At 36.3% G+C, this 23,747-nt stretch overlaps 3 protein-coding genes across 4 annotated transcripts; 2 read left to right on the top strand and 1 right to left on the bottom strand.

Annotated features, from left to right (window-relative positions):
• Window positions 1-282: 282 nt before the first annotated feature.
• LOC144473853 (uncharacterized) lies at window positions 283-8,754 on the top strand. The gene is made up of 16 exons (XM_078188160.1): window positions 283-446; window positions 541-606; window positions 991-1,248; window positions 1,309-1,711; window positions 1,790-2,347; window positions 2,440-2,735; window positions 2,816-3,281; window positions 3,350-3,757; window positions 3,830-4,207; window positions 4,289-5,069; window positions 5,157-5,827; window positions 5,942-6,444; window positions 6,528-6,890; window positions 6,983-7,220; window positions 7,294-7,512; window positions 7,589-8,754. The coding sequence occupies exons 2-16, from the start codon at window positions 583-585 to the stop codon at window positions 8,227-8,229; spliced, it is 6,207 nt and encodes a 2,068-aa protein (XP_078044286.1). The 5' UTR covers window positions 283-446; window positions 541-582; the 3' UTR covers window positions 8,230-8,754.
• Window positions 8,755-9,027: 273 nt separating this feature from the next.
• Window positions 9,028-11,493, bottom strand: LOC144473859 (peptidyl-tRNA hydrolase 2, mitochondrial). Its single transcript, XM_078188169.1, has 6 exons — window positions 11,428-11,493; window positions 11,219-11,355; window positions 9,889-10,089; window positions 9,582-9,765; window positions 9,325-9,510; window positions 9,028-9,241 (listed from the first exon to the last, which is right to left on the bottom strand). The coding sequence occupies exons 4-6, from the start codon at window positions 9,756-9,758 to the stop codon at window positions 9,059-9,061; spliced, it is 546 nt and encodes a 181-aa protein (XP_078044295.1). The 5' UTR covers window positions 9,759-9,765; window positions 9,889-10,089; window positions 11,219-11,355; window positions 11,428-11,493; the 3' UTR covers window positions 9,028-9,058.
• Window positions 10,944-20,440, top strand: Sbf (SET domain binding factor). 2 transcript variants are annotated; one of them, XM_078188162.1, is made up of 21 exons: window positions 10,944-11,608; window positions 12,088-12,173; window positions 12,238-12,525; window positions 12,607-12,826; window positions 12,906-13,147; window positions 13,227-13,532; window positions 13,617-13,794; window positions 13,922-14,126; window positions 14,206-15,807; window positions 15,880-16,073; window positions 16,148-16,552; window positions 16,632-16,848; window positions 16,934-17,135; window positions 17,217-17,362; window positions 17,515-18,360; window positions 18,422-18,569; window positions 18,639-18,784; window positions 18,857-19,083; window positions 19,174-19,380; window positions 19,449-19,531; window positions 19,605-20,440. In XM_078188162.1, the coding sequence occupies exons 1-21, from the start codon at window positions 11,509-11,511 to the stop codon at window positions 19,695-19,697; spliced, it is 6,141 nt and encodes a 2,046-aa protein (XP_078044288.1). In that variant the 5' UTR covers window positions 10,944-11,508; the 3' UTR covers window positions 19,698-20,440. The 2 variants fall into 2 exon arrangements, with proteins under 2 accessions (XP_078044288.1, XP_078044289.1); XM_078188163.1 differs by having other exon boundaries at window positions 10,945-11,608; window positions 16,151-16,552.
• Window positions 20,441-23,747: the final 3,307 nt, after the last annotated feature.

The following is a 23,747-nucleotide window of genomic DNA, read 5'->3' as shown; positions in this document are numbered from 1 at the left end:
GTGCATCATGCAAAATTTAAATATGTATTTTATATACAATTTTAGAAGAAAATTACAGATGTTTTATACTTCCGTATATTTGTATCAAATATGCAAATTCTTCATTTCTATACGGGTATATGTACTACTTGCGGTAGCATATGAAGTATATATGTATATCTTTATAGTATATCCACGTAAGGCCCAATATGCGAAGAGTAGAGAAGTAGACAGTGCCGGCCCCACTCTGGGCCTAAGGGGGGACCTGAGGTCACATTCCAAGATGGCTGTGCCTGAGGAATGCAGTGGGTGCCCCCCTAAGACGCCTTCCTCCCTCCCTTTTTATTAATCGAACCAATTCACTCATCCTAGCAAATACTCTGATTATTAGGGCGAAATAATTAATGTCAATGTTTGGTCGATTAATGTCGTCAAAATTTGAAGCTAGTAGTACGTGAGAAATAAATGTGAGTGAGAAAAAAGGAAGTGGTGTTGGAAGTCCTAGAAAAGCCTTATATTCTAAGATGTGTGGCCTTATCTAATTGAGCTCCCTCGCCGCAGATAATGCTTATGCAGGAGGATGCTACCTGCTCGTCTTAAACAATGTCTCATAGGGATATCTCTGAGGTAACAATACGATTCTTTATACTATCTGTTGAAACTGGTACCACTGTTGTTATATTATTTAATTTAGAAAAACTGTATGGATTTTAGTATTTCATATTTTCTTATTTATTAAAAAAAACATTCGAATTATATTTTATGCAGGGTGAGTCATGTTACTTACACATCTCAAATAACTTATAAATTACATCTTTTATAGAAAATTGTTAGGTACATGGTTTCAAAGAAGACAAGTGATGGCATATCAACTTTTGTATTTGGCATACAAGTTATATCACTCACTCTATGCTACAATGTGTATTACTTCATTAAAACATATAAAATATGTTACAAAACACTGTTATATGTTTCTTTGTTATAAATCTAAAATTATTATGGATATTTAAGGTGGAGCCCGAAGGTACGTCGGCTTTGGCTGCTGGATCGCGGTCTCTATTTTTAGAGACAGTTTGTCGTAGCAATGCAGCTTGTCAGAATGGTGATTATGCACTTGCTGCAAGCTTGTACACAGAAGCTCTTGCCTTGGATCCTCTTAGTCATGTGCTGTATTCAAATAGATCAGCAGCACGACTCAAAATGGGTTTATTTGCACTTGCTCTTCAAGATGCAGTTAGAGCTACCGAACTTAGTCCTCAGTGGCCAAAGGTATAATTTAAAATTTTATTTAGTTTGTAAACAATTGATCATATCATTTCTTTTATTTAGGCATATTATCGTCAAGGAGTAGCTTTACAATGTTTAGGAAGGCATGGAGAGGCCCTTGTGGCTTTCAGTACAGGTCTGGCACACGATCCTTCCAGTTGTCAACTATTATCTGGTCTGGTAGAGGCATCTTTAAAATCTCCACTGCGTGCAACATTGGAACCAACTTTTCAACAACTGCGTGCAATGAAACTTGATGAATCTCCTTTTGTTGTTATTTCTGTTGTTGGTCAAGAACTCCTTGGGGCAGGACAGTATAAAGCTGCAGCTGGCGTATTGGAAGCTGCACTGACCATTGGTTCGTGTAGTTTAAAATTAAGAGGTTCTGTATTTTCGGCTTTATCCAGTGCGTACTGGGCATTAAATTCTTTGGATAAAGCGATAAATTATATGCAACAAGATTTAGGTAAGTACTGAATACGATAACAGATCTGGATACATAATAGAATTTCTTTTTTTAACTTGTGAGTAAAAATATTTTTAGGAGTGGCGCGATCTTTAGGAGATACGCAGGGTGAATGTCGAGCTCATGGAAATTTGGGCTCCGCATATTTTAGCAAAGGTAGTTTCAAAGAAGCTTTAACAGCGCATAGGTATCAACTGGTTTTAGCTATGAAGTGCAAAGATACTCAAGCTGCAGCTTCTGCTTTAACAAGCTTAGGTCATGTTTATACAGCTATTGGTGATTTACCGAATGCGCTTGCTTCCCATAAGCAATGTGTACAATTGGTTAAACAAATGGGAGATCGACTTCAGGAAGCACGGGAAATAGGTAACGTGGGAGCAGTTTATTTAGCGATGGGAGAATTTGAAAGTGCTGTTGACTGTCACACCCAGCATTTGAGAATAGCAAGACGACTAGGAGATCGTGTAGAAGAAGCAAGAGCTTTTAGTAACTTGGGATCATCTCATCACTATAGAAGAAATTTTGGTCAAGCAATGGCTTATCACGAAAATGTTCTAAGAATAGCTCAAGAACTCGGCGATAGAGCAATAGAAATGAGAGCATATGCTGGATTGGGTCATGCTGCAAGATGTGCAGGTGAAAAACTTATTCGGAACGAAAACTAATGAGGAAACCGGCGAAGAAATGAATTTTATTGTAAAATTTCTTTCAAATATATCCTTATTTAGGCGATCTGGCACAAGCCAAGCTGTGGCACCAGAGACAACTTGACGTTGCATTAGCTACAAAAGACAAAGTAGCTGAAGGACGAGCATGCAGTAATTTAGGCATAGTGTATCAATTACTTGGTGAACATGAAGCTGCACTTAAATTGCATCAAGCTCATTTAGGAATTGCTAGATCGTTGGGAGATAAAGCTGGCATGGGCAGAGCATACGGAAACATCGGAAACGCTTATAATGCATTAGGATATTACGAACAGGCTATTAAATATCATAAACAAGAATTAACAATAAGTAAAGAGGTCAATTATATAACATATTTAATAGAAAATAATATTTGTATATCTAAATTGCATAAAAAACTTTTTACGATTTAATGTAGGTCAATGATCGTAGTTCAGAAGCTAGTACACATGGGAATTTAGCAGTAGCATATCAAGCTGTACAAGGTCATGAGGCAGCATTAAGGCATTATAGAGCTCATTTAGCTATTGCACGGGAGTTGAAAGACACCGCGGGTGAAGCATGTGCTTTACTTAATCTTGCCAATTGTTTGTCATCTCGTGGCAGATTCGAAGAAGCAGTTCCATACTACGAAAATTACCTTATGTTATCCCAAGAGTTACATGACGTTGAAGGAGAAGCAAAAGCATGTCACTTTCTTGGTTACGCTCATTACTGTTTAGGCAATCATCGTGAAGCTGTTAGATATTACGATCAAGACTTGGCATTAGCTAAAGATTTACAGGATAAATCTGGAATGGGAAGAGCATACTGTAATTTAGGATTAGCACACCTAGCTCTTGAGAATTTAGATACTGCACTAGAATGCCAAAAATATTATTTGGGTAAGATACTGTACTATACAAATAAAAATAAAATTTCAGATTATATATTATGCAATGTTTGTATGTAGCTATTGCACATATGACTAAGCATTTAGCTGGAAAATTTCGTGCGTTGGGAAATATTGGTGATTGTCTCTTGCGTCTTGGTGAAGCTGAAGAAGCGATAAAAATGCACCAACGACAATTAAATTTAGCCCGTCAAGCCGGTGATCGGAGTCTAGAAGCTGCCGCTTATGGAGCGTTAGGTATAGCTCATCGGACGATAAAAAATTTTGATAAAGCTCTAGGATTTCATACTCAAGAATTGACTTTAAGACAAGAAGCCGGGGATTTGCGTGGGGAGTGTAGAGCTCACGGAAACTTGGGAGCAGTACATATGGCATTGGGTCAATATACTCATGCGGTAAAGTGTTATCAAGAACAGCTAGAAAGATCGAAAGAATTAGCTGATTCAGGGGTTGAGGCCCAAGCATTAGGTAAAGTTTATACCAAACTTATATATAAGCAGTTTATACAATTTATAAGTATGTTCTATCTTCTTTAAATAGGAAATTTAGGGATAGCTAGACTGAATATGGCACATTATGAAGATGCAATTGGGTATTTTGAACAACAACTAGCAACTTTAGAACCTTTGACTACGGGTACAGCTTTGTTAGACAAAGCCAGAGCTCTTGGAAATTTAGGTGATTGTTATGAAGCATTAGGAGACCCGGAAGAAGCCATTAAGTGTCATGAACAACAATTGGCAGCTGCTACAAAGTTAAAAAGCATAAGAGAACAAGAAAGAGCGTATCGAGGATTGGGTAGAGCCCGAGAAGCGACTGGAAATTTGCAAGAAGCATTGGTTTGTTTTGAAAAAAGATTAGTGGCCGCGCATGAAGTCGACAGTCCAGAATCAAGAGGTGCTGCTTATGGAGATTTAGGTAAAATATAAATCTGTTATTTTCTAAGTACATTCACATATATATATATATACCATAAATTGATCATAATTAATGTTATAGGTAGAGTACATGCTGCATTAGGTAATCATGAACAAGCTGTGAGTTGTCTATCGCATCAACTTGCTCTTGCTAGAGGACTTGGAGATAAAGCTGCTGAAGCTGAAGCCGCTAGTGGACTAGGAGCGGTTCATTTATTAATGAATGATCCAAATTCTGCTTTGCGACATCACCAATTGGAATTATCGATTGCTGAAAGTTTAGATGCAGCTGGATTACAAGCTAGAGCTTGTGCGAATTTAGGTGTGACACAAGAAGCATTAGGACAATTTGAAGAAGCTATACGATTGCAAGAACAGTCTCTGAGTCTTGCAGCAGCGGCTGGCGACCAACCAGCGAGAGCAGCTGCTTTCTCCAGTTTAGGACGACTTCATCATTTGTGTGGTGATTTATCACGATCGTTGAGTTACTTACAATCTGGCTTGTCATTGTCTGAAGGTTTAGGAAGAAGAGAGGAAGCAGCTAGGTTAAGACACAGACTCGGTCTCGTTCATTGGGAAGCTGGTGAAGCAACAATTGCTGTAGAACATTTAGAAAAAGCTGCAAATTTGTTAGAATCGTTAGACGGAACTTCTTCTGTTCTAATTTGTGGACAACCAAATAAGTGCGAGTTATTATCGGAAACGTATAGGATGTTACAGAAAGTGTTAATCAATTTGAACAGGGCCGAAGAAGCTCTAAATTGGGCAGAAAGATCAAGACGTTCTAAAAGTAATTGTTTGGATGACGCTGCGCATTATTCAGAAATTATCGATAGACAACGTGGAGTAATATTGTATTATAGGTAGATTTTTATTTAGCAATATTTATTCTACAGTAATGATAATTTTTTTTTTAAGAAACTATCGGTAAACGCAATATAATATTTCAGTGAAGTTGGATGCGAATTACACGCTTGGTGCTTAGCTCCTGGTCGAGGTTTGTTGCGGTTTCATTCATCTACTTTGGACGATGGTGTAGGATTAGAAAAACGAGTCTTGCAAGCACGAGAAGCTCTCCTAGATGAAACGAGTGAACTTGTCGAAGAAACGAAAATACCATCACGTGGACATCATCTTAATGCTAGCTCTTATAGTTTAAGTAGTCTGTTTAGCGTGGGCTCAGTCAGCTCTCGAGCAGGAAGCGCTCGCTGGGGACGGGGATCAAAAGGACCTACGTGGCAACCACCAGTGCCAATTCAAGTACTTTACCATTTACTTTTGGCACCGTTCGAAGACCTTTTACCACCTGCAAGAAAGGAACTGATAATGGTAGTGGAGAAATCGCTATATTTGGCTCCACTTCCAGCATTACAATCAAATCCTGGAGAAGATTACTTGTGTGAAAGATTCTCCTTATTAGTCGTACCATCTCTTGCTGCTTTAAGGAAACGATCAAAAACTCCTATGCCAGAGGGTGGTGCCACGGTTGCTGCATTAGTTGCAGGTAACCCGATACTATCTGAAGAACTTAGAGAAGAATATGGATGGACTGAAAGCGTATCCTCTACCGAAACGGAATCTGAGATAGTTGCCGAGCTATTAGAAGCCCGTGCATTAACTGGTAAATATTACCATATCATAGGAGATGAATTACTTATTAATAAGTAAACATCCATTTTCAAGAATGTTTCGGGTATAACAAAACGAATTTACATATTTTTATTTATATTAATAGGGGCAGAAGCAACTAGATCGGCTGTTCTAAGATCACTACCTGATGCAGAGTGCGTACACTTGACGGTACCAGTCTTTTGGAACTCCAGTAGTCTGGTATTAACTGCCGATCAATGCGAAGAGACTTCCGAAAGACCAGAATATTTATTAAGTTATACAGATATCGCAAGATTGAGAATAGCTGCACGATTAGTTGTAATATCTAGCGGCCATTGCTGGAATAACATAGAGAATACAACTGCTACAGCGGATGGCGTACACAATCTAGCTAAAGCTTTATTAAATGCAGGGGCACAATGTATACTTATTGGAATGTGGGCTGTTCCACCTACAGCTGGCAGTATTTTGTTACGAGCATTTTATAGTGCCATGTTGCAAGGTGCTAGAGCATCAAGAGCATTAGCAGAAGCAATGCAAACAGTCCAACATACAAGGCATTTCGCTCATCCTGCAAATTGGGCTGGTTGGCTACTTGTTGGTGGAGATGCGAGATTATCAAACAAAGTATTAAATTTATTTTAATGTGATAGAAATATTACATTCTACTAAAGATAGTTCGCACGATTATCAATAAATTATTTGTTTAGGTCGCTCTAATGGGACAGGCGCTTGCTGAATTATTGCGTGGTGGTCCTGAACAAAGCCGTGATGCTTTACGCGTAACTCTTCATTTAGTAGAAAAATCATTGCAGCGAATACATCGGGGACAGAAAAATGCTATGTATACAACACAACGTAGTATCGAAAACAAAGTAGGCTCAGCTTCAGGATGGCGAGAACTTTTAATGTCAGTGGGATTCAGATTTGAGCCTGCCGGGAACGGAATACCGTCTTCTGTATTTTTCCCACAAAGTGATCCTGAAGAGAGATTAACGAGATGCAGTGCTAGCTTGCAAGCGTTATTAGGATTAGGACCATCATCTTTACACGCACTTGCTAGGCTGTTACAGGTAGGAAATAAAAGCCTTTCAGTGCAAATATTAAGTATATTGTAATAAGTAATGATGATTATATCTTATGGCCAAAAAAATCCATTTTATAGTCACCCGAAGCTGCAGAAGATGTCATTGCAGCGATGCGGAGAGCTAGTTGTGCAACAGAAGGTCAAGAAGTTACATTACCAGTGCAAGTATGGAGAGTTTCAGGGTCCCATGAATTATTTGCTAGTTTAGGTTTCGATCTTATGGAAGTTGGTCAATCAGAAGTAATATTAAGAACAGGAAAGCAAGCATCACGAAGGGCTGTTCAATTTGCTCTACAAGCTCTTCTTGCTTTGTTTGGTAAATCTATATTAAATATGTCGATATAAGTGCCTTTAAAACGATATATTCTAATTCATAAACGTATTCTTAGATACCCAAGAAGCACCGAAAAGTTTGAGTTTAGATTCCAGTAGCTCGATGGAAAGCCTAGCCTCTGTCGCTCATACTGAGAAAAATGTTATAGAGCGACCTCGACTCGGGGGCGCATTTGCGAATTATGTTCGACATCGTGGAGAACCAGATGGAAAAACTATGGAACCACCGAATGTTCAAATTCCTACATCTCGTCAACCTTGTCAAAATGGCGGAGGTAAGAACGAAGTCTTTTTTTTTCAAATACATGTGCACATAGTGAGTATAAAACGAAAAATTTATGTATTTTATAGGTGAATCGGATGTCGCCTTTACTCCAAGTCCTCCAGTGGCACTCAATTTAAATCATCAAGCGCATATTAGAAATCTTTATCCTGATCAAAGCATAAGACCTGGATCTAGTTCAAGCAGTTCTGTAACAGATTGGGATAGTGGCCATGCGACTGTGTTAAGAAAACAACCATTACCACCTTTACCAGCAACTATCTTAGAGAGATTAAGCGTTAGAACTGAAATTGGTTCTAATTCACCAAGAAAACCGCGTCATCCTACGGCTGCCGAAGATATTTGCTCGCAATCTGATTCTACGCCGTCTGCAGAAACGCACAATCAAAACTTAAGGAATGTGGCTACGTCTCTTACAAGTCTTACACGCGAATTAACACCAACAATTTCGGAAGTGTATCATGAGCGAAATTTGGGATTAGGATTAGCGCCGTCTTTATCAAAATTATTAGAAGAAGTAGCCTCTGTTCCTGAAAACGAAGAACCTCAATCAACGCGAACAAATCACAGCCAGAGTCAAAATTGGATACAAACTGAGTCGGAATTGTGTCGAAGGGACGAGGCCGATGGTAGGTCTATTGCTGAATCACAATGTAGTGCTACTAGCTCTAACAAAATCCACCGTAAAGCGCCTCCTCCTCCGTTATAGATTATTTATATAATATTTATAAGTATCAAATGATATGTTATGTGGATAATAATAGTACTGGGTACCAAAGAATGAAAGATATTTTATTGGAAACAAATTTTCATTGTATTAAAATCAGGATTAAACATAATCCATGCTAATTGTTCGCTATAACAAAATTGTTCTACCCATACAATATTGTTTCATGCTTTGACAGAAAAAAAATTGATCAACATGTTATTAGTTAAAGCTACCTATATTAATAATTAATAAAATTGAATGTTAAGAGCATACTAAATGCTATAACACCCAATGCTATACCTATATTTGTTAATGCAAAAATGTATTATATTATTATTAAGATGAATTGTACAATAATGTTGTATTGAAATTTAATAATGCAAAACACATATTCCCATGTGGAAAACGTGAATACTAAATAAAAGGTATGCATTGCAGACTGAAAATGAATTAAAAATTTTGAAGTATATTTCAGTAAATTGTACTTTTCCCATACTTAACATATCGTAAGTATACGTGCTTGTTGTCCGGCAGCGTATAGTGGACGAAGCGTAACGCGTACACGCTGATCTAATTTTATGTGAGATGATTCGTAAATAAAATACGTAATGATAGGTCATTAATATTGAGCCCAATCGGTGTTTTCAGTGACATTTTAATAAGGCTAGCCCGAAAAATTTTAAAAATATCATATTTTAGTCATCCTTGTCATAAGTCAGTTAGAATGCGATGGAAGTTTTATTGTTAGTAAATTTAATAACGGATTTGGAAAGTCTTTATAAAAATATAAAATTCAAATACCGAGTAATACATCTTTATCTGAAAATTTTTAATACAATTTTAAGTGTCCGGTCACTGTATCTATGATTGAAGCTGGAGCTGGACCAATTGCGCATACAGTTCTACTTCCGGGTGCAACTTGCGTATGACCAGCATCTTGTACTACATTTGCCAAGAGTCCTATAGATTTTGCGTGCCTTGCTATTTCTTTTAAAACATCCTCACTGTCAACCTTTAAGATTTTTTTTTTAAATAGTTCATCTCTTTGATACAAGTTTAATGCGAATTAGATTAACAATTAACCAATATATGTACCTTTACAGTAATTTTTGCTTGCCCACATTCTTCCCAAGCTTGTAAAATTTTGGGATATTTTCTGGCTGCTTTATATGCAGAAACAGCGGCATGCGCACATTGTGCTGCAACTTTTCCCTTCCCCATTTTTAAGTCAGTTCTAATTACTAAGACGAGTTTATAATTATCATGGTCATCATTAAATGCCTGTATAAAAGAAAGAACGACATGTATATTTCCTAACTAATCTCTGGAGTATACATTCTAATACTCCTTACTATATTGTTTGAAAATTCGACTATATCTTCGGACTCTTTTGAACTTTTTGCGTTTAATCTAGTCATCATTTTATATAAAAAATATCCTGTTATTATTGTAACAGTAAATCCTGCTGTTGCCTCCAAGGAAGTTAAAAAAATATCAGACAATCTTAGATGAATATCGTTGGAATTCATTTTATTTCTGTAAAATTGAAATATTTTTCTTCATAATTATGAGTGTAATATAATTGTAAATTCATATTTTTTAATGTACTATTGTAAAATTTCATTCACGGAATGAAAGGAAATAAAAATCTTTACTTACATTAGAATATTTATAAAATAATTGATAATCTTTTATTCGGTAACAGAGCCGATCTCTGTCAATACGTGTAGCTTACTGGTAGGGGGACCCACGAGGTGCTAAGAGGCATCGTTGCCCCGAAGAGTGGGGACAGAGCCCGCCGTGAAGTGCTTTGCTCTTAGCTCCCCGGCATGTGTCCTACGTGATTCAGGTTGCCCAGCTCTGTAATAATTACACCATGCCGTATCTCTCGTGTCTCTAGTTATGTATGCATATGATTGCATACGCATGTGTACATAGCGTAATACATATGTGTAAACATATATGCACACACATGAATGTACAATATAATGTATACGTGTAGTTTTTCACAGAGCTCATATTCACAAATTTATATACAGAGAAAAGTATTGGCATACCATTTATGGTTAGAACATTTTTCAGATATTAAAAGGACTAGTTTATAATGTGTAACAAAATTATTGGAAAAATTACAACTGATTAGAACGACAAAAAGTAATTTTAAAATGTATAGTCTTTTAACGTTTTTATCTGAGCCTGCAGTGAAAATTTAAATAATCTTTGGTTACGACAGATTGAAACAAGACACATGAAAACTATTGTTTTTAAGTATGTAATATAACATTGTTCTTAGATCGTGAAATATGTATGTATATACAACAGATACTCTTTTAGATATGGACCTCATTTGTAAGTTTCATCTATAAGAATAAAAATTCACTTGAAATACTCTGAAGGTAAATTATGTAAGAATAAGTGCAATAAGAATTGATACAGTACATAATGTACTTCAACGAAAGAATCGCTACGTGACCAAATGAGTTAAGTATTCGACATCACGGTGCAACATTTTCATCTGAAATTGAACAGGTCAGATAATAGTACTCGCATACATGTGTGTATATTTTATTTATATGTTGGCAAATGTGAATCCGTTGCACATGCACCTGTGTAAATACGTATATGTATGTAGACGCACATCGTTTCGCTATGAACAGGCTATAAAACTGCATAAGAGCAACATCTATAATAATGCGTATGTTTTCAGATTTAGGGTATGCAGTCTCAGTGACCCAAGCAGAAGACAAAAAAAAAGAAGTAAAATTAAATGCGAATTATAACGCGTTCGTCTCTTCGTTTGTATATCCGTGGCGCGTTTTCGTTCGTACGCGGTTCAACAAACACCCAATGTGGCGCTTGAGTTTGGAAGGTTATGGATTAAAGTTTCGGGGTGTGGCATCATATTGTGATTTATAAAATAAATAGAATATCGCGCGTTTGTAATGTAGGGCGACATTGTTTTCTCGACGTGACTAATGCGAAGAATTACCATCAAACAGCTTGCTAGGTGTCTTTGGGATTTCAACCACCATCTAAAAAACTGCTCCTCGGTGGACAGAGGATTTTTTAAATGTTTTTACAACGGCATTACGTTTGTGGCGCCTCGTTCCAAAATTTTCTCACGGCCTGTTGAAAGAACCGAAATTTCAAAATGCGCATGATACACGCCGATTTATTTGCATATTGATGAGTGTTTACGTGAAACGTTGACACAAGGTAGTTGATCGTTGCTTGATAGGATACGGTCCATGAAATCACGTGTATTAAAATCTACGTGGGATGTTGGGCGCTATCACCCCCACGCAGTCCCACGAGTACACCGAAATGTCCCGGTTAGCCGACTACTTTGTTGTGGTCGGCTACGACCACGAAAAAGAGAGTAAGTTCTCTGTTTGTCAAAGTAGCTTGTCCCGAAATTACGTCAGTGTTCTTGACGTACGTTGTTAATAAAACACTTGATATATGACAGTAATTGTACACTGATACAATGAAGTGTATTACTTGTAATACTGTTGAAATTTTCTCTTAAATGAATATTGACTATGTGATTCTCTTTAAAAAAGTACTAATACTTTGCTTATTACTTAGTGTAAAAATTAATGTGCCGGATAAAAAATATACAGTAAATTCTTCCCAATTGTCTTTCAGCTTATAGACAAAACCAGACAGTTTGGCGAGATGAAATATAATTATTCAAGCCTCACTGTTTGTTTTTATAGTTACCGATTGTCGACAATCATACAAGCAAGGCTTAAATAATCGTATTCTATCTTCCCAAATTATCCATTTTTGTCTATAAAATTTACTGTACATTGTGAACAATAATATTTTAAATTCAATGTTCTTGTCTTATTCTAGGAGGAGGTATAAGTAATGGACTTATTATACAAAGATTTCCAGAGAAGGATTGGCCAGATACACCATTCATTGAAGGAATAGAATGGGTAAGATATCATTGCATCTTTAAATTAATAATGTTTATGTTCAGTATTTTCTTTTCCTTTATAGTTCTGTCAACCGCAAGGATGGGCTTTATCAACGGAAAGACAAGAACCACGGTTTTTCGTGTCTATTTTAACTGATATTGATGCAAATCGTCATTACTGTGCATGTATGTGTTTTAATGAGACAGTGTCGATTGTGCCAAGTAAACCTGTAGACGAAGAAGAAGATCCTGTAGATGGTGATAGTCGTTCATTGGTTAGAACAATACCTACAATTGCACATCACAGCATTATGTATGCACCTAAATGTCTGGTGCTGGTTTCCAGACTCGATTACATTGAAACATTTAGAGTATGTCGATTTTTATATATATATTATATATATTTATATACTTTTATGAACAACATACATATTTTGAAAAATCTATTTCAGAATTGCCTTGGTATAATATATACTGTATATGTAGAAAATCATGGTATACCATTAGAAACTTTGGTAGGAAATATATTAGGTTGCATACAAGTACCACCTGCTGGTGGGCCACAAGTACGATTCAGCATTGGCGCAGGTGACCGCCAAGCACTTCAACCTCCAATTAGTCCTTCTCTTCCATTAACTCATACTAGTGTAAATCTTTTATTTCAACAGTTAGGTAAGAATTAGATACCGTTCATAAATAAATATTGCTGTAATGATTTTATATTTATCTCTGTGCGCGTTTTATTGTTTAGGTATTCGCAATGTGTTAGTATTATTTTGTGCTGTTATGACAGAACATAAAATACTTTTCCATTCTGCAAGTTATTCCCGATTGACTGAAGGATGTCGTGCTCTTACTGCACTAATGTATCCATTTAGATACACACATGTCTACATTCCTCTTTTGCCAGCAGCTTTAGTTGAAGTACTGAGCACACCTACCCCTTTCATTATGGGCGTGCACAGCTCATTAAAATATGAAGTTGCAGAACTTGTAAGATATGATATGATTTTATATGTCACCTTTGTAGTGTACTTAATTATCTTATCTATATATTTGTTATCTTTTATAGCTGGATGTAATAGTTGCTGATTTAGATGGAGGTTCTATCATGGTTCCAGATGGTGTCTCACTTCCATTGCTCCCAGAACCACTTCTTTCACAGACACAGGATGCATTATCCTTAGTATTGCAGCCGGAATTACTTTGCGCAGATTATGCCTTTCCACCACTTGCAACGAGAGCTCCTCATTCTCCTATGTTAGACAAAGAAATAAGAGCAGTTTTTATGAGAACATTTGCTCAATTGTTACAAGGCTATAGGAGCTGCCTAACACTGATAAGAATTCATCCCAAACCTGTTATTACATTTCACAAGGTTTTTATTACTATATTTCGTCCTTTCCTCAATTATATTATAAAGAGTAAACTTTAACCAAAATTGTATTTTTCATATTTCTAGGCAGCTTTCTTAGGGGAGCGAGGCTTGACAGATTGTGATTTCACGACTAGAGTTTTGGATTGTATGTTTTTTACTTCGTTTATTGCAGAAAGGGGACCACCATGGAGAGCTTGCGACGTATGGGATGAACTGTATAGTAATTTGAGTGACCAATTGAAACAAGAAGCACAAGATCACAGTAAGTAGTAAATAACATATTATAATAACATATCAAAATTATATCTATGTTAAATATCATGGTCTTATTGCGTATGCCTAATATTATATAAGTGTATAAATGATTCTTTAAATTATGTTATTGCTAGGACTTGTCCTAACGCATATTCAAGAATTAGCACAACAATTGTACACAAATGAAAATCCAAATCCTCAACCGTACGTACAAAAGATTTTGAAACCACCTGAGGGAGCATTTGCTAGAATACATCAGCCACTTTTACCACGCATCAATCCAGAGCAAGTTCAGGCAATTATAGATGAAGGTCTTGCCAAGAATAATCTCAAAGTTAGGTTTGTATCACACGTTGTTGCCACATATCGTTTTACTTTGAAACATTTCGTATATCATTTTAATTTCGTTTTTGAATAGATTATCATCATTGAGGCCGTCGCAACCTCGTATTGTACCTATGGGTCCACATATCTCGTTTGTTCATGACACTAGACATTTGGTCAGTAATTCAGCACGTAGACTTGAAGTTCTTCGCAACTGTATAAATTGTATATTTGAAAATAAAATATCGGACGCTCGGAAAACTTTTCCAGCTGTACTAAGAACGTTAAAGAGTAAAGCCGCTCGTTTAGCGCTTTGCATGGAATTATCGCAACACGTTGTTGGGAACAAAGCGATGTTGGAGCACCAACAATTTGATCTTGTAGTCCGTTTAATGAATTGTGCATTACAAGATGATTCCTCGATGGACGAACACGGAGTTGCCGCCGCGCTTCTGCCACTTGCCACAGCTTTTTGTCGGAAACTATGCACAGGAGTGATCCAGTTCGCTTACACGTGCATTCAAGAACATCCTGTATGGCAGAATCAACAATTTTGGGAGGACGCTTTTTATTTGGATGTTCAAAAAGATATAAAACGTTTATATCTCCCAGGAGAAAATTCTCCCCCGCGACTTATGAATGACGGTATCCTAAGTCCAATAAGTCCGCGGGACGGTAAAGAATTTCCCTTTCGCGACCGATACTCAATTTATCAAATTCAAGAACCATCGGCCCTTGAAATAGCTGCTGAACAAATGAGGATTTGGCCAAGTATTGATCCAGAGAAACAAAAGGAACTTATTGCAAGCGAAGAAAGTACTATGTACAGTCAAGCAATCCATTATGCGAATAGAATGGTGTATTTACTGGTACCGTTAGATATAGCAGCAAAGACTCATCGCCAAGATAACATTTACGACGACGAAAGGGCAAGTAATAGCATCACGAATAGTGTAGCAAGTGACAGCGGTGATGCAGAGTCCGGGTTTGAGGAAACCGATCCTGGAGAAACTGGTTGCGCTGTTATTCGAATGGTTTCCCGATTTGTAGACCGTGTTTGTACAGAAGGCGGTGTGAGTGCTGAACATGTAAGATGTCTGCATCAAATGGTCCCCGGTGTTGTCCATATGCACATTGAGACTCTTGAAGCTGTACATAGAGAAAGCAAACGATTGCCTCCAATACAGAAGCCTAAGATCTTGACACCTAATATGTTGCCTGGCGAGGAAGTTATTATGGATGGTTTGCGCGTTTACCTTCTACCAGATGGAAGAGAAGAAAGTCCAGCAGGGTTACCAAAGATACCACCACTCTTACCAGCAGAGGGAGCAATATTCCTCACTAATTACAGAATTGTATTTAAAGGAATACCTTGTGATCCATTTGCCTGTGAACAGTTAGTAGTTCGCGCCTTCCCTGTCACATCATTGACAAAGGAAAAACGGGTCGCCGTACAGCACTTAGCGCACTTAGATCAGTGCTTGCAAGAAGGCCTTCAATTACGATCTTGTACTTTCCAGTTAATAAAGTTAGCATTTGACGAAGAAGTTACACCTGAGAATATTGAAACTTTAAGAAAGTTAGTTCATAAAGCTCGATATCCACCACATATTTTTCATCACTTTGCTTTTAATGGACAAGTGTTGGTGACTCCCACAGCACATCATAAAGGAAAAGAAAAGAATGCCACCCTCAAGTATGTCGGTTGTTATCGTAGTACGTTTTCACTATTTATTTATTACAATATGATTATTATGATTATTTTCAGAGGATTTGCTAAGAAAACCCTTTTGAAAACCGCGCGTAAGGCCGGTTTTAAACCAAAACAGTCGTCAAAAAGACAAAAATATGTCTTGCCAAATATGAATATGATTACTAACAACAAATTTATGACGTCACCTGGTCGAATGAGTTTACCAGTAACGGATAATAATGATTTAAGTCATGACGATGATCTCAGTGGTAAGCACTGTTAATTTTAATAATAGATTCTTTATCGTATTTCAAAAAAGTGTTGATACTTTAAATGTTTTCAGTAGATGATTTTGAAATTCCGACCATTATAACTCAACCCCAACCGCCAACTGATGCAAAAACCTTAGAGCGATTATCTGAGCGTAGTTACGTAAGAGATTGGTATCGTTTGGGATTATATTCGAATGGCCCGCACAGTAATCGTAGGAACGAGCCGTTTCGGTTGTCTTCGGTGAATTGTGCTTATATGATTTGTAGAAGTTATCCAGCACTCCTTATAGTTCCTTCGTCAGTATCGGATGAAAGTATCCGGAGATTTTGTCGACTTTATAGACATAATAGATTACCAGTTGTCACCTGGAGACATCCAAGAACAAAAGCGCTTCTTATCAGAGGCGCAGGTTACCATGGGAAGGGTGTCATAGGCATGTTGAAAGCTCATCCAGCATCTGCTGCTAATTTGAAAGGTATAAATTCACTGACCAAAGATCTCTATATAGATTTATTATTTCGTCATGATACTTAGGTGTTCACTTATGTTGATAGCAACATCTTCAGAAACAACATCATCCCTGGAACAAGAGAAGTACATAATGGCACTTGTAGCTGCGACTCCATTATCTGCCTTGAGACAAGGTTCTGCTTGGGGAATGTCTGACAGTTCACTCAGTATTGACTCTTTATTGCTAGCTGCAGAAGATCGCAATGCTACGCCTGAACAATCACGGCGAAATCCATTTAATAAAGCCATTGGAACATTAAGGTATATGCTTAATTTTACGTTAGTGCATACGTATAACGTGGCAAAAGGATAGAATTAAATAATAATTGTTTTATACCTACTGTAGTTCATCAGGTGGTAAAGGCCCTAAAAATTTTGGACGTTGGGGTTCGTTGAAAGATAAGAGACATAATTCTCAGGCTTCCTTAACATCAGTTCATCAGCGTGGAACAGTTAGACATTCTGCAGACTCGGATAGTGGTACAGAATGTGTTCATACATTTCAACGAGCTGTATTGTACATTCTTGGTGAAAAAGCGCATATGAAAGTAAGACTTTCCGCTTCAAAATGATTTTAAATCACTTCATCTTTTTCTCTTTTTATAAGTTAAATTTTCTTAATGTACAAGGGTGTTAAAGCAGAATCGGCGCCGAAAACCGACTTTATTCCAGTTGAATACTATGACGCAAGACATACTAAAGCCGCCTTTAAAAAACTTATGCGGGCTTGTATTCCTAGCTCTCCAAATATAGAACCTGACCAAAGTTTTTATAAGTACGTATATCTTCAGAAAGAATTTATAATAATTAGACCCTGTATCTTTCTGTGAAATCGAATATTTCCGTGTCAATTGGAAGAATCAGGAGCCAAATAAACATTTAATTTCATCTCTTTATATTATTTTTGATATAAATTCTTGATTTCAGATTAATTGAAAGTTCAGAATGGTTACAACAACTTCAAAACTTAATGCAGTTGTCTGGTGCCGTTATTGACTTGATGGACGTACAAGGCTCGTCTGTGGCCGTTTGTTTAGAACAGGGTTGGGATACAACAACAACAGTTTGTTCTGTTGCGCAAGTGTGTCTTGATCCACATTATAGAACCATTGAGGGATTTCGAACTTTGATCGAGAAAGAATGGCTCGGATTTGGTCACAGATTCGGGCACAGAAGCAACCTTGCAGCAAATTCTCAAACCACCAATTTTACGCCCACTTTCCTGCAGTTTCTTGACATAGTGCATCAAATTCAAAAACAATTTCCATTAGCATTTGAGTTCAATGAATTCTATTTGAAGTTTTTAGCGTACCACTCAGTTTCTTGTCGTTTTCGAACATTTCTGTTGGATTGTGAGTTTGATAGAGTAGAATGTGGTATCACTGCCGTGGAAGATAAAAGAGGCTCACTAACAAGTCATCATAAAGGAGTGGATACCGGAAGCGATGACGAAACCATTTATCCAGGTGGTAGATTGGCAGGAACGAATACAGGATGTAACCTTGGTCAAAGCATATTTGATTACATTGACAAACAACATGCAAGATGTCCCTTATTTTATAATTTTATGTATACGCCTAATGCGGAGCATACGGTATTGAGACCTGTGTCGCACTTGCCCAGTCTTGATATTTGGCAGTATTATATAGAAGAAGAATTGGCCCACGGACCCGCGTACGACTTAGAAGTATTGCAACAAGACTCTCAGCAAGAAGAAGAAGCGGAGGCTGCTGATGGCGTTGTTAAAAGTAATCGTAAAGTGGTTACACAAGGGTAAGTTGAATTGTATTTAATTTGTTCCGTCACTATATTAATATTAATGGATTTATTTCAGTTACGATAGTACAAGCAGCATGATCCCCGATCAATTTTCCTATCTCTTAGAAGAAATTCATAAACTAGAAACAGAGTTGGGTCATTTACCACAAAAATGGAAAGTTCTTTGGGATAAGCTTGAACTGCCAAACACGGATTCTCTTGCGGTTAGTAATTTATACTGTATTATTCAAATAACATGTAGTTAAAATAAAATATTAATTTTTTGAATATAGCGTCACGCATCGTTTAGTACTACTCTGGTCAGATATCACGGTCGATTGATTCATAAGCGTTCTACACTGGAACTACTTCTCCGAGGCAAACTCGCTGGTGGAAATAATTCTGGAAATGAAGGTTCGGTTTACGCACATCCTCATAGGTAATTATTAAAAGGCGTTTCGATTGCCAACAGAATATACAAAATCATTACAATATTATTGCGTGTCCATAGATTTGAAAGATTAGATTCGGCTACGCCAACTCATTGTGATGCTTGCTCTGGTGTTTTGTGGGGTCCCGTGAAGGCCGGCCTGCGATGCGTAGATTGCGGGCATGTGTATCATGACAAATGTGCTGATGCAGTACCGAAAAATTGCACAAAATATAAAACAGTCACTGACAATTTACAAACACACACACTTACAAGAAGCGGTGGAGATAACGGAAGCGTTAATTCGAGTATAAATTTTATATTATTCTATTCAGGGTTTAGGCGTTTTACGTTTTAAGGTTTGTGGAACAATTTATTCATAAATAAATAATTTGTAGGTGTAGCAACGATGCAGACTTCGTCGCAACAATATTACGAACAGTTCTCTAGCAATGTTGCCGAAAATAGAACACACGAAGGTTATCTTTATAAGCGAGGTGCTTTGCTTAAAGGTTGGAAGCAAAGATGGTTCGTACTAGATTCTATAAAGCACCAGTTAAGATATTACGATGCAATGGAAGATTCTCATTGTAAAGGATACATAGGTACGTAAAAAGTATAGGAAATAACAGAAGTAATTGATAACTGAAAATATCTTATATTTATCTTACAGATTTAGCAGAAGTAGTGTCTGTAACCCCAGCTGCGCCGATGTCAGGACTACCAAAGAAAACTGACGATAAATCATTCTTCGATGTAATTATAACTAATTTTTATATTGTTTACTAGTTGTTAAAAATTAAATAAAATCTATTGTTTTCGTTTTCAGCTTCGTACAAACAGGCGGACATATAATTTCTGTGCTGGTGACGCAGCAACTGCGCAAGAATGGATCGAAAAAGTTCAAGCATGCTTACAATAGCTTGATTATATCTCTAATTTAAAATGTGCAAGTGACTGATAGATTAAAACAGATTTTAATTTTGTTACATACTATTGTATAGTCTAATAGTACGTATCATAGACTGCAATAATTTTGCTTTAAATATTTCGGTCGTTGAACTGAGAACAGTATCATAAATTGAATGTGATGTACTCATATCTTTGACATAGCATTATTACATAAATGTATATTGTAATTATATAATTATGTTAAATTCGTATTATTTCAGCTGGGAGATAAAAGATCGCTACATACTCAAGTAAATGTTAGAAAATCTTTTTTTATTTTGTTTAATTAGTTCTGTTTAATTAGTTTTTAATTTTTAATAATTATATTATAAATTGTGAGTAAAATGTGTTGAAATGTTGAATGGATTGAATGGGATTATTATATTGTCATTAGCATAGTTAACAGTTTTAGTCAACTAAGTCGCGATCTCGCTTGTTACGATTATGAAACATGATCAAAAAACGGAGTATGTTTTTTCGTCGAATAATCGTCGTGTAATATTTGTTCGATGATTCTGCTACGCTTATCAGTAAAACTGACATTGAAAGAAATCTTGTATATTGTTAATTATTCGTTAAAATTACTCATACGTTTGTAGAATTTTAACTTTTTCTTTTTGCAAAAAATATGTTAATGATTTCATATGCCTGTTAAGTAAACTTTTCTTCAGTAAAAACAAGTTACATAACAAATTATACTCTATCACAATTTATTTGATACTTTGTTAATATCATTACAAAGATTAAAAATAAAATTTAAACATTTTTTAATAATACACAATAATATGCATATTTCCTTATACTGGTTTTAATCAATTTAGTATAAGTGTTAGTATACAATGTGAGAAACGGTATAACTTCTTCAAAACTGAATTAAGATTTATTTTATTTATTTTTTTGTCATTTTAAGTAATAGCAAAATTAAAAAGAAAAAGGAATACAGACATTGTCCAAATAGGCTAGTCCCTCAGTCATCTGAAACAAGTTCAGGTTCTTTATTTTCATTTTAAAAAAGATATACCGTTTTCAAATGGTATTAACCCATTTGCATCAGCGGCGTTTTCAACGAACATTTGAACTCATATCACTACGCGCGGCTGCATATTGGTAGTTTTATTATTTTTGTCAACTTATTATCAAGCTTATTTAACATGGTATTTTTTGAAATGATCGATACATAATGCCACATCGCAAACATCGCATTTAAAAATTGTTTCTTTTCGAAGTAACATAGATAAGCATACAACACATCGCTTTGACGTTCTGTTCCCCTTTGCTGGTGTTGGAGGTATCCTTATAGGAAAATGCCGGCCAGTATATCTTGTTAAGGAATCATTGATAGACGATGCCTCTCTTACTCTTACATTTGTTAAATATTTCTCAATAATTTCTTCAGCTAATCTTTGCTTGTAAACATGAAAAGCTCGACCTTTGTTATTATGTTTGAAAATTATGTAACTGTTTAGTAACATCATGTCTACGAAGTAAAAAAATATTTTTTTACAGGTTTCTTTAGATCTTCGCATGCTTAACATTGAATCGCCAATATCAACTCCAACCATATTCTTATTGTAATCTATTAATACCGTTGGTTTTAAATTTTTTCGTTCCTTATATCCGTATATTTTCTTCGTTTCGGCAAAATCTAATTTATGCATAGTTGTTAATAAAACAACATCTTTTTTATCTTTCCATCTGATGGCCGCCATATCTGTTGTAGAAAATACAACAGCCTCTCCCTTTTCTAATCGAAGTAATTTTAATTCCCGAGGCATTCCTTTTGTATTTATTCTCGCTATTCCACATACGTTTGTTTGCATATTAAATAATTCTCGGCATAATCTCGGTGAATTGTAACAACTATCAATGAACAAACAATATCCTTTATACAACAGTCTACCCTCTTTCAACAAATTTATCACATTTCTACTAGCAAATCCAGTATCAGTTTTATCTTTTCCCACGTGTACTTTAAAATTGTATATGTATTTCGTTTTAGAATCACACAGTTTATAGAACTTAATACGAAATTTCGTTTGTTTAGCTCTGATAAATTGTATATAATGTAAACGGTTTCTCGATGGCATTAGTGATTCATCAATCGATATATTTTTATTTGGTACATATACGCGGATGAAATTCTTTTTTATTATTTCAGAAACTTCATGAATTTTTTTTAATGGGTCGTTGGAAATATCATTACTGGAGAAATGTAAATTTGTAGAAATAGAGATGAATCGGTTACGGGGTATAACATTCTTAAAATATGGTATTTCTATGCTCTTATCTTTGGCCCAATAACTTTTAACAGTTGGCTTAGGAACTAAACTCATTAAAATGTTTACAGCAATAAATACTTTCAGTTCGTCGTCTGTAACCGGTACAAAATTCGCGTTAGCTGCACCGTATTTATTTGTTTCTGTAGTTATTTTTTTTACTAGTTCTTCGTTGAAAAATAATTCAAAAATTTCCCTCCTCGTCAGATTTTCTGTGTTTAAAGTTACACCGCTCGCACCTGAAAAATTATGTACAATCGGTGTATGATTTTGAGGTTTCCATACGTAATCTTTATTCACAAAACTACTGCGTTTATCAACTTCGCTGTCATCGCTTGATGAAACGTGAAGAACACATCTCTGTGTATATCCTATTTCTACACTTGAATCCGTATCGTCAAAATAGTCAGAATCCATTCGGGCAACTAAACTTTATTTGAAATTATAAAATTAGATTATTTTTTAAAATTGGATATATATTAACACTACTTACTCTTAACGGCAGTTAGAAAGATTTATACAGCAATTAACCCTTTGCGGACGGCGGCGTTCGACGGGCGAGCGTCGCTGTGGACGACGGGTATTGGAGCGCACAGTATTTTGGGCGGATATATCCCCCAGCCGTCCGCAACGGTAAACACGCTTGAGCGGATATATTTGCCAGCCGTCCGCTAAGGGTTAACAAAAATAAAATTTGTTAAGAATGCATTGAAAATGGCTCAAATGCGTAGATTGACAACAAAACATGAACTGTATCATACGCGGAATATTCCGCTCGTGGTGATAACAGAAAGTCGTGGTTCGCAGACTATTTTGCGTTCGATGACCAGAAGTCTAGCGACATGCGCGGAATATTCTGCTTACGGTTGCAAATGGGTTAAGTATTTGTCCGTCACTGTGTACATTGTATATTTCATAAATACAATTTTCATCGTACAAAAATTCAGGCATGTTTACGGCTGACAAACAACAGGCCTGATGCGCTAGCCGCTCCTGCTGACACTGACTTTCAAACCTTTCAATGCCTTCCAAGCATGTATAGTCTATTATATGTATGTATATACCGGGTGAGAGTGGGAGAATTATCCATCACAAATGGGATTGGATAATACCAATGGATTGCCAATAGAATCCATTGGAAAGGCAATTTAAAAGATAATTTGTCTGAAGCAAAGACGGAGCATCTACATGACGTCACAGTGAATTTGATGTATAAGCTATGCTAGTATGATATATTTGCAATTTTGAAAATGTATACACCGCTATTTCAAACGTGTTAAACTGTTAGTTAATAAACAACGCTAACAAGTATGCGGAAATGATTAATTGTTAGAAACTAAATTCAATTAATCAAATATGAAATATTTTTTAATCAATAACCAGATTAAGAGCAATGTTAGTAAGTTACGCACTCACCACTACATATTTTGATTCTCTGTACAGCTTTTGAAGCTACATGCACGCACCACTGCTTTAAAAAGTATTCAAAATTAATTTCACACAACAGGGTGATCGATAGTGATTATAAGTAGACTGCATCCAATACCACCTAAGATTTAACCTGACGCCATGTCAGCCATTTTAAATAATCATTTTTACGTCACAGTGAACTATCTTTCGTAAGCCATCTTTGCATCGCTAAACTTTCAGCTTTTATGTCACGTATCGTACACAAGCCGTGTCTAGTTAGTACCTGTGCAATAATGTCTCAATTTGAGAACCACATTCGGGGGTCATAGGTATAT

The sequence above is a fragment of the Augochlora pura genome, chromosome 7 (genome assembly GCF_028453695.1).
Source record: "Augochlora pura isolate Apur16 chromosome 7, APUR_v2.2.1, whole genome shotgun sequence".
NCBI lineage: Eukaryota > Metazoa > Arthropoda > Insecta > Hymenoptera > Halictidae > Augochlora > Augochlora pura.
Note: the sequence above shows the minus strand (reverse complement) of the source record. Positions and strands in the feature narration are given on the sequence as shown.